Source organism: Physeter macrocephalus, chromosome 6 (genome assembly GCF_002837175.3).
Source record: "Physeter macrocephalus isolate SW-GA chromosome 6, ASM283717v5, whole genome shotgun sequence".
Classification (NCBI taxonomy): domain Eukaryota; kingdom Metazoa; phylum Chordata; class Mammalia; order Artiodactyla; family Physeteridae; genus Physeter; species Physeter macrocephalus.
In genome coordinates, this window is record NC_041219.1 from 55172482 (window position 1) to 55182925 (window position 10444).

Consider the following 10444-nt stretch of genomic DNA (forward strand, 5'->3'; position numbering starts at 1 on the left):
TTCATTTTGGTCTTGCATTCTTGTTTTTTTTTGCGGTACGCGGGCCTCTCACTGCTGCAGCCTCTCCCGTAGCGGAGCACAGGCTCCAGACGCACAGGCTCAGCGGCCATGGCTCACGGGCCCAGCCGCTCTGTGGCATGTGAGATCCTCCCGGACCGGGGCACGAACCCGTGTCCCCTGCATCGGCAGGCGGACTCTCAACCACTGCGCCACCAGGGAAGCCCCAAAATCTCTGTATTTTTTATACTTATATTTTATGTCAGTTTGTTACTCTCCTCTGGAAGTTACTTTTAGAAAAGTAGATACCTACCATCTTTTCACCAGGAATTGTGCATTTATGTTGAACTTCTGTATGAGTTAGCTTCTTGGTATCCGATAGCATACTTCTCTGGTATCATAGTTTGGTGGAAAAGTACTTCTGAAGTTAATACATTTGTCTTATAAATACAAGTGCTCTACAAACAGGGCTTCTGAGGAATAAAAATAGGCATAGAACTTGAAACCTTGGAAACATTTTTTTCATCTTATCCTCTCTGTGTCTGAAATCACTGAAAAAATCCTGTTAATTTATTTTTCATTATTTTCTGTGGGATTGGCCTCTTTTCAGTCCCACTACCACCGTCCTTGTCTCCGTCCTATCATGTCATGTTGGGATAATTGCCGTGGTCTAACATAATGATCACTTGTGTTGGGGGTTCCCCAGACCTTCTCAGGTTCGCTGAGAACTCATGACTGTGACTTATTATAGTGAAAGGATAGAAAGTAAAATCAGCAAAGGGAAAACAAGATGTGTGGTCAAAGTCTGGAGGCAGCCAGCTGGAAGCTTTCAAGAGCCCCCTCTCCCTGGAGTCACACAGGATGCACTTAGGTACTCCGGCGTCAGACTGACACCATGTGTGAAGCATCACCCACCAGGGAGGCTCATTAGAGACTCAGAGCTCAGGGTTCTTATAAGCGGCTGGTGACATAGGCACCCTCTGCCTAACACATAGCAAAATTCCAGACCCCCCAGAAGGAGATCGGGCGTGCATAAACCACACTGTACAGCACTGCGAGCCACCCTCTGTCAGTGTCACGAACTGTTTACCATGCAGCTTTCCAGATGCCAGCCAGGGGCCGAACTTGAAGTGGGCCTTTTTAAAATTATTTATTTTTTATTTTTGGCTACGTTGGGTCTTCGTTGCGGCATGCAGGCTTTTCTCTGGTTGCAGCAAGTGGGAGCTACTCTTCGTTGTGGTGCAGGCTTCTCGTTGTGGTGGCTTTGCTTGTTGGGAGCATGGGCTCTAGGTTCGCGAGCTTCAGTAGTTGTGGTTCACGGGCTTAGTTGTTCCGCGGCATGTGGGATCTTCCTGAACCAGGTCTCGAACCACCAGGGCTCGAACCCGTGTCTCCTGCATTGGCAGGCAGACTCTTAACCACTGCGCTACTAGGGAAGCCCTGAAGTGGGCCTTTTGAAGGGTAGCTGCCTTAGGCTCGCTCTGTTAAGTAGCTTTTCTGAACACTGCTATTCTCTGCAGTCTCTTTCATACATTGCTTTCAGTTAAAGTTTTAAGATCGGTGGGTCTTGGGGAGTTCATTATGCAGTTCTATTTTTGTTTGAAATTTTCCATAATCAAAAATTTTAAGATAAATATAAAAATATTTAAGATGTTTATCATATTGTTTCACTTTTCAAAATCTGTTTTATTTCCCTTTTGAATATAGGGTATCATCCAAGCTTCTTAGTCTGAAATTTAAGATTAAAGATCCAGTCTTCTTTTCTGGTCTTATTTTCTGCTTTTCTGAGTATGACCATTCCACTCTGCCTCTTTACCAGCCAGACCAGTATATTCTGTCTCTTGTCATTTACCTTCAAATCTTACCTAGTCTTCCAAGATCAACCCAGGTTTTTCCTTTTCCACCAAGTTTTCTTATTGATCCAGACTCATGATGATGACTATTTTGTTGTCCTCTGAAGAACTGTATAATTTACTTATTTATCTGTGTTTGGAGTTTAATATATGTTGTCTTATCTTGGAACTTTTTGTATGTAGGCCTGGTCTCTTCACCTAGATTCAATATATTTTCAGCCAACTAAAAAATATATTGAGTAGTATTTTTGAAAACTGCTTTTTTTTTTTTTAAAGCCTATTGAGGGTAGGAATCGTATCTCTTTATTATTCCGTATTGGGATTCCTAGTTAAACCTTTGTTGGAATTTCTTCTGTCCTCTGTAACTCTTAGCTACACTGTTATAATTTCCTTACCTCTGTGCTGCATTATGGATGATATCCTCAAATCAGTCTTCTGGTTCACAGATTCTCCCTTCAGCTTTGTCACTGGCTATTTACCCTCTTACTTTGAGGGTTTTATTTTTAACTCTGTATTATCGAAACTTTCAAATGTATAAAACTAAACATAGTAATGAACTTCCCTCCCTCCCTACCTGGCATCCAGGTTCAACAGTTACCAGCCTTCTAATAGAAGGCAGTTGGATTCTCTTACCTGTTTTTGCATTCAGTCTGTTGCAATATCACATCACATATCCTCTGGAAAACTCACACTACACTTCTGCAAGAATGAGAGTGAAAAAGGCAAATAACATCTTAGAATTATTATGAACGTAGTTTCACTTTGCAGGTCCCCTGAAATAGGCTTGGGTTCCTTAGACCCCACTTTGAGGACTGCTTTGCACAAGGATAATGGCACTTTAAGTCTGTGCCGCATACCGCTTCAGAGGTGGGTGTTTGAAACTCATGTCTGGAGCTTATGTCCAGTTAGAAACCTCTATGAAAACTCAGACAACAGCTTTCCATTTTCATTCTGGCTGTGCTTTCTTTGTTTTTGGAAACTGCGAATTCTTTTTTCTCTTTCATTTTTTTTGGGGGGTACGCGGGCCTCTCACTGCTGTGGCCTCTCCCGTTGTGGAGCACAGGCTCTGGACGCGCAGGCTCAGCGGCCGTGGCTCACGGGCCCAGCCGCTCTGCGGCATGTGGGATCTTCCCGGACTGGGGTATGAACCCATGTCCCCTGCATCGGCAGGCGGACTCTCAACCACTGCGCCATCAGGGAAGCCCTCTTTTTTCTCTTGAGTTCATCTATGAAGCAAAATTTTTTTTGGTGTTGTAAATAGATGTGTTTGTAGTGGGAGTTGGGGGTGCTTTCTGCACCATCTTGGTCTTCAGTGTTGCCACAGATTCAGGATTCTGTATCTTATTATGTTTTGTCTTCACAGTATGTGGCACCATTCTGTAAATATAGTGGTAAACATTTTGGGAAGTTATGTTACCGGGGATAAAGTAAAAATATAATAACGACCTATTAAAATGAGTCTTACAGTATTTTACTGGTAAGCTATGGGGGTGGGTGGGGAGTAATAAGAAGCCTTATATGCTTCAGAGTAAACCAGAGATATCTGAAATAATTAAAGGGAAATATAAATAACAGGAGATAAGATTAAATATTTAGGAATATGAGTTACATGTAGAGAGCAAAGAGCATAGATTCTATGGACTAGATTATTGTAATTATAAAATTTTTACTTTTGTTTTTGAAGACTCCCTTGAGATTTCTATTGGGCACTTGTGATTTCTGGTCTCTTATTTACATTTTTTTCCTTTTGTAGGAATATGCGCTTTCTGGTTGGAACTTGAATAACATGCCTGTTCTAGAGCAGTCTGTTCTTGCACACATCAATGTGGACATCTCTGGCATGAAGGTGCCATGGCTTTATGTGGGAATGTGTTTCTCTTCCTTTTGCTGGCACATCGAAGATCACTGGAGCTATTCCATCAACTACTTGCACTGGTATGCACAGTCTTTGTTAACAGCACACATACTCAGTGCCCTTTCTCAAGGTGTAACAGTGTTAGATGATGTGTTAGGGAGAGCTTACTTTAAAGTATTTTGTACCCCAATGTTGCATAATGTACTGTGTAGAGATCTCAGGGTACAACATGTCAGACACTTGCCCTCTTCAAGTACGTGCATGCAGCAGAGCCTCAAGTTTCAGACTCAACTATACTTATATTTAGCGTACATGGAAATTTCTTTGGTATAACCTTTGAAATGCAAGGCAGGATATTTAAAGTTTATATAATTAAGATCTGACTAACCTTCAGTATTTAAGGTTGAAATTTGAAAAATTTCAAATTGAAATTTTTGATTTTTTTTTCCTTTTTAGTAACATTTTCTCTAAAAATGCCTATGTTACATGTGTATTCATTAAATTTTTTTGCTGGTTTTTTTGTGTCACACCCACAGCTTTTATTTACTTATCCAGTTCCTTGTCCAGTATTCTGATCTTAACCAAATGATGTATTTCTCTCCATTTGAAAGATACTGCTCAGATCACACTCTGCATTGGAAAACTAATGATTTTCTTTCTCTGCTTCATCGCTGTGCTGTGTAATGTGTTAGCTTCTAGCCACATGTGGCTATTTAAATTAGTTAATATTAAGTAAAATTAAAGTTTACTTCCTCAGTTGCACTAACCGCATTTTAAGTGCTTTATCGTCACTTGTGACTAGTGGCTCCTGTATTACCCAGCATAGATGCAGAACATTTTCAGTCATCTCAGTAAGTTTCTATAGAGACAGCACGGTTAATTGTATGAGGGTTAAGAAATTCAGCTATTCTGTAGATAACATGACTAATTAAATCCAGTTCCTTAAAGTTCAACTTAGTATTATAAATAAAACTTTAGTCCACTAAAGTCTAGTGTATTAATGATGCCAAGTGTTTGGTCTTAAGATTCATAAAACTATATTCAGGGTTTCAACAATTTCTCACCTTGGCTTATTTCCTTGGATAGTAAAATTGAACCAATGACGATATGTAAAAGTACTCTAAAGGGCAGTGACTTTTACTTTGATCATTGTGGGGATAATTGGAATGTCCAGTGGACCTGTGAATCAGGCAGTATGTCAGTATCCTTTGGAACAATGCTTGCTTTTCATATAGCATCTTTCCTATCTGAAGATGCTGTTTAGTGATCTACCTTAAAGAGTTTATATACTTTGAATTACGTTTCTGTATTGATAAGTACATACCTACCTATCCATATACTCTTGCCTTACCCCCTATTATGAATAATAGCACAGATTTTTTGAGATGGTTGCTAGGATTCAGGGCATATAATCTATGGCCATGGAGCAAGACAAAGTTAATTATAATTTAGTGGATTTGAATCAGAGACCCTGGCCTCATTGGCACCATGCTCTACCTAGATAAACAGTTATTTCTTTTGCTAGGGGGGAGCCAAAGACATGGTATGGTGTGCCATCTCATGCTGCAGAACAACTGGAGGAGGTGATGAGGGAGCTGGCCCCTGAGTTATTTGAATCCCAGCCTGATCTCCTACATCAGTTAGTCACCATCATGAACCCCAATGTGCTAATGGAGCATGGTGTGCCTGTGAGTCTTTCTGCATCTCCCTTCAGTATTTTAAATTTAAAGTTATGTACGCTTTTGATTCGAGTCACAGTATATGCTTGTTTTGTCATGGGAAATAAAAGATCACATCATCTTCGAGCCAAATTAGAATTTGTACTCTGAAGGGAACAACATTTATTTGATTAAGAATGGGGTGATGTAAAGTATGAATCACATTTATCTTATGTATAGCAACCTATCAGAATAGCCATGTTTTCAGTATATTCTGGTTTTATTAAATATCTCATATTCTGTATTATCCCCATTTAACCAAAGTATAAGTATTTTAAGTGGTGGTTCTAATAACTAATGCTAATCCTTGTGGAGATCATATTCCCATATTTCGTATAAAGATTTCATAGTCTCTTTTTCACATGAGATAATGAAGTCAAAATATACAATGAATACCTTTTCTGCTTTTAAACTTTTAGGTTTGAAAATGATTATTAAATTTAAGCTACGAACACCTGATAAAGTATAAATTTAATGTTTGCTGCATGTAGTCAAGTAGTCATCATAACCTTATTGAGAGAGTAGATCGAGTGATAGTAATGTTACTTTGTCTTTAAAGAGCAAATTTATGCAGAATCTGGGACTTTTCAGAAGACATAGTATTATCATAAAACAAAGAGATTCAGGAAAACTGATTTTGGGGGTCTCTCCGTATGACATATGAGCTAATCAATTAGTTTCCAGAAAAAATTATCCAAAAGTAGGATGAAATTCCATCCTTTCCCACTGTTTACAACACAAGAATGAAAGGAATAAAAGAAAAATTCTCTTAACTGTAAAATTTTTATTAGGTTAGGAAACTAGTAGCTCATGAGAGCAGCGTTTTCTCCTTGAAAATCTCTTTAGGCTGTGAACTCTTGTCATGAATTACTATAATTTATCAGTGACTATTTTAAGAAGGTGAAACTCTGCTTCTTCAACCCTGATACTGTTTTCTGGTCTGTGTAGGTTAATGCTTTATTGTTTTCAGGTTTGAAAAATGCTTCTGAAACTGACATAAAATGTCTCCCTTTTTTGTTGTTTTTCTTCTGTTTTGTTTTTGTACCCTGTTCCCAATTTGCATTTAGGTGTATAGGACCAATCAGTGTGCTGGCGAGTTTGTTGTGACGTTTCCTCGGGCCTATCACTCTGGATTTAATCAAGGCTACAACTTCGCTGAGGCTGTGAACTTCTGTACTGCTGACTGGGTCTGTTCGATAGCAAGTAGCTGTTGTGTCTACTAACAGTCGCGGAAAATGCATCTTAATTGCTGTGCTTGCTTATTAGCTGGGGAGGGAGGGCCCATGGATATTTCAGTGGAGACTGGAATGTCTGTTGCCGATTACAGAGTTCCAGGTAGTTTTTATTTGGAAGATTTTATAATTCGTTACTTCTCATTTGCTACTTTCTCATTTTATTTGAATTTTAAGTGGGCAGTTGATGTTTTCTGACTCTTTTTTTGAGAATGTAATTCCTCTAGTCTTTGCTTTCTCTGAGCGCTTTTGGATTTTAGAAGGGTGACCACATCTTTTCAAGAATTAATTGTACCACGTTTACAAATATCTAGCTCTGATTTTTATCTTAAAATATCCAATTCTGATTTTTATCTTAAAATATTCCTTTATTTTTTTCCTTCTGATAGATAATTAGGTGATTTTATTCTTCCTGCTATTTTATGTTTTCTGTATTCTTTTTAAAAAATTTTATTTTAAAGGGTAGCTATAATATTGAGATCTCTGTGGGCTGCACTTTTGTGTAAATGGTATTGCCATTGATTGCTATTTTGCAATAGATAGATATCAAAAAGTAATTAGTTATTTTTACATCATGTCGGTGGGGAAAAGACTGCAAACCTATCATACACTCTTTGACTCTATTTTTCTTTTAGTGAGGCTGTTTTTTTGTCACCTCTCCTAACATTTGGGGGGATATTTTTTAGTAATATTGGATCTTATATTTCCTGTGGGCACCTTAATTTGTTAAATTTCATGATTAACCATACTGTTTCCTTGGCTAATGAATGAAATTGTATAATGAACAATCTTATATGACCTAGTAATTCTAAACTTCTTACTTGTTAGAAAGCAACAGGAGCAAGACTGAGGTTAGGACTTTGCCTTGGACTTGAACTCTATTTTAAAACCTCAGCTAACATGTATTATGTGTTTATGATTTACTTGTTCCTTGGCTAGGTAGGTGTAGGGTGGGAAATGGAGGTGATTCAGAGATGAGTTAGAGATGATTTCTGCCTTTAATGTGATCAGTATTATTGACGTTTGATCTTGGACAGCACTTTTTTTTTTTTTTTTTTTTTTGGCTGTGCCACGTGGCATGTGGGATCTTAGTGCCCCAACCAGGAATCGAACCCTCAGCCCCTGCAGTGGAAGCATGGAGTCCTAACCGCCGGACCATCAGGGAAGTCCCTTGGGCAGCACTTTTTGGTTTTTTGTTTTTTTGTGGTTTTTTTTTGGCTCTGTTGGGTCTTTGTTGCCACACGCAGGCTTTCTCTAGTTGTGGCGAGCGGGGGCTGCTCTTGGTTGCGGTGCACAGGCTTCTTGTTGCGGAGCACGGGCTGTAGGCGCACAGGCTCAGTAGTCGTGCTTGTGGGCTTTAGAGCACAGGCTCAATAGTTGTGGTGCACGGGCTTAGTTGCTCCGCGGCATCTGGGATCTTCCCGGACGAGGGCTCGAACCCGTGTCCCCTGCATCGGCAGATGGACTCTCAACCCCTGCGCCACCAGGGAAGCCCGGCAGGTGGATTCTTAACCACTTCGTCACCAGGGAAGTCCCGGGACAGCACTTTTAATTTCACTGGTCCTAATTTTTTTTTTTCCCTACTATGTAAAGATGCTAAGGTTCACGTAACCTCAAACAAGTGAGATGATACTTGTGAGAGAAGGGTGATATAAATGAAAAGTAAAAGCAGCTTTATATCTAGAATGAAGTGATGGTACTGATTTTTATAAACCACAATGGACAGTCAGTTCTATTTTATGTGTCTTCCTTGTATATTGTATCAATAATAATTCAAAACTGCAAATCCTACAGTTTTGTTTTTCTTCTTGCTCTTGTTTTAAGTATTTGAGAAATGTTTAAAGAGTAAATTTCTGAGAGTTAAGAAATGAAAGAATTGTATATTGTTATTAGATAAGATAATTGCCGATCATAAACTCAGTATATATATTTTCTTGGGAAAGATTGTTTCTTTGGAAGAGTATGGAAATAATGCTCGATTCAGAGATAGTCTTGTACTCTGGAACTCTGATTCCTGTGATTCCATTCTGCCTTTCTCAGAATGGAGGCGAGCTCTAAAAGGTGTTCTTAAAGGTCCACTTTCTAATTTTTTCTCTTTTATATTACGGTTTTCAAATACAAACCAACACTTAAGACACCCAGGTTTTTCCACTTGAGGGAAGGAAAGAAGCTGGAGAGAGAGAGTTTGTGTAGCATAGCTAGTATCAATTTGTTTTAAAGCTTGATCGATTTTTCAGAAGTTATCTTAAAAAGTGTAGCTGTTGATTTATGAAAAGTGATCATTTAGTGATTTATTTCACTTAGGAAAATTAAAGTATATAATCTCATGGTTTCACTTTGAATTCTCTTTAGGCCAGACTGGTAGTTTTTTTTTTTTTTTTTTTTTTTGTGGTATGCGGGCCTTCCTCTGCTGTGGCCTCTCCCGTTGCGGAGCACAGGCTCCGGACGCGCAGGCCCAGAGGCCATGGCCCACGGGCCCAGCTGCTCCGCGGCATGTGGGATCCTCCCAGACCGGGGCGCGAACCCAGTTCCCCTGCATCGGCAGGCGGACGCGCAACCACTGCGCCACCAGGGAAGCCCCCCAGACTGGTAGTTTTAAAAATAATATCTAGATGCTAAAATCTAAATTGTCTTTTGCTTTGGTCCTTATAAAAAATAAAGTTAGTCCATGTGAACTGCTTAAGTAGTGCTTTTTTCCCCTCCCTCCCTTGTATTGATAGTAGCATCTATTGTTTGTTCTGTGGAAACATCAATGCTGAATATGTCCAGTTATCCCTTGATAGCCTGAAAAATTTTTTTCTTTTTCCTATAAGAGCAGTCTCATACTAGACTGGTCTAAAAGAGTTTGCTGCCTCATTTATATATCAAGGAGCTCATACTTCTTGAAGTATATAATGAGTAGAAAATCAGCTTAGTCCAGAAGCTCAATGTCTCAAATTACGGGAATTTCCTGTGTGAAGGCCTTTGAAATTCTTGCTGGGCGGTAAAGGTTTAATACTTAGTTACCTCTTATGTTCAAATGGACGTTGTTATTCTCTGTTCTTTATAATAAAAGAGAGGATCTGGGGTGTAAGTAGTGGTTCTGTTCTGGAATGTGTTATAAGCAAGTAATTTAATTTGAGAATCTTGTTTTCAGTTGCCCATTGGCCGTCAGTGTGTCAGTCATTACCGTCGGCTGAGGCGCCATTGTGTCTTCTCGCACGAGGAACTAATTTTCAAGATGGCAGCAGATCCGGAATGCTTGGACGTGGGGCTTGCCGCCATGGTGTGCAAGGAGTTGACTCTCCTGACTGAAGAGGAGACACGGTTAAGGGAGTCTGTTATGCAGATGGTGAGTTTGCTGAGCACGTTTCCTGTAGTTGATACTGCTCACGGGATATACCAAAATTTAAACCTGTGGAAAGAATCCATTTTCATCTTTGATCCCTCTAGAAGTTGAACGCAAAAATTACTGGTTTGGAGAAGATTTCATACTTCTGTACTTGCTGTTTGGTTTCTTTAAGTTGAAAAAGTTTTAGGAATCTTGATGTCTTCACCTCCAGAGTTTTAAAAATGCAATCCTATATCAGGTAGAATTTCTTAGGTATGTATGTATTTTTTTAAATCTCCTACATATAGTATTACTTCCTTAAGCAAGAAAATTCAAATTCTTTTTTTCTCTCTCAGGTTTGTAATTGAATAAAAATTATGTTTCTGGTGATTGCAGACTGTCAGAGCTAATCAATCTGTGTGTCCCTGCATTCTAAGTTTTTTTTTTGTTTTTTTTTTTTTTTTTTTTTTTTTTTTGTG

At 39.1% G+C, this 10444-nt stretch overlaps 1 protein-coding gene across 4 annotated transcripts in view; it reads left to right on the top strand.

The window, feature by feature from the left end:
- The window catches only part of KDM5A (lysine demethylase 5A), an 83740-nt gene that overhangs the window by 27180 nt on the left and 46116 nt on the right, over positions 1–10444 (top strand). For all 4 annotated transcript variants that reach the window (XM_007117070.4, XM_007117072.4, XM_007117068.4 and 1 more), the window contains 4 exons: positions 3604–3785; positions 5231–5393; positions 6491–6610; positions 9792–9986. In XM_007117070.4, the coding sequence (XP_007117132.1) occupies positions 3604–3785; positions 5231–5393; positions 6491–6610; positions 9792–9986 (660 nt within the window). The remainder of the gene's footprint in view (positions 1–3603; positions 3786–5230; positions 5394–6490; positions 6611–9791; positions 9987–10444) is intronic.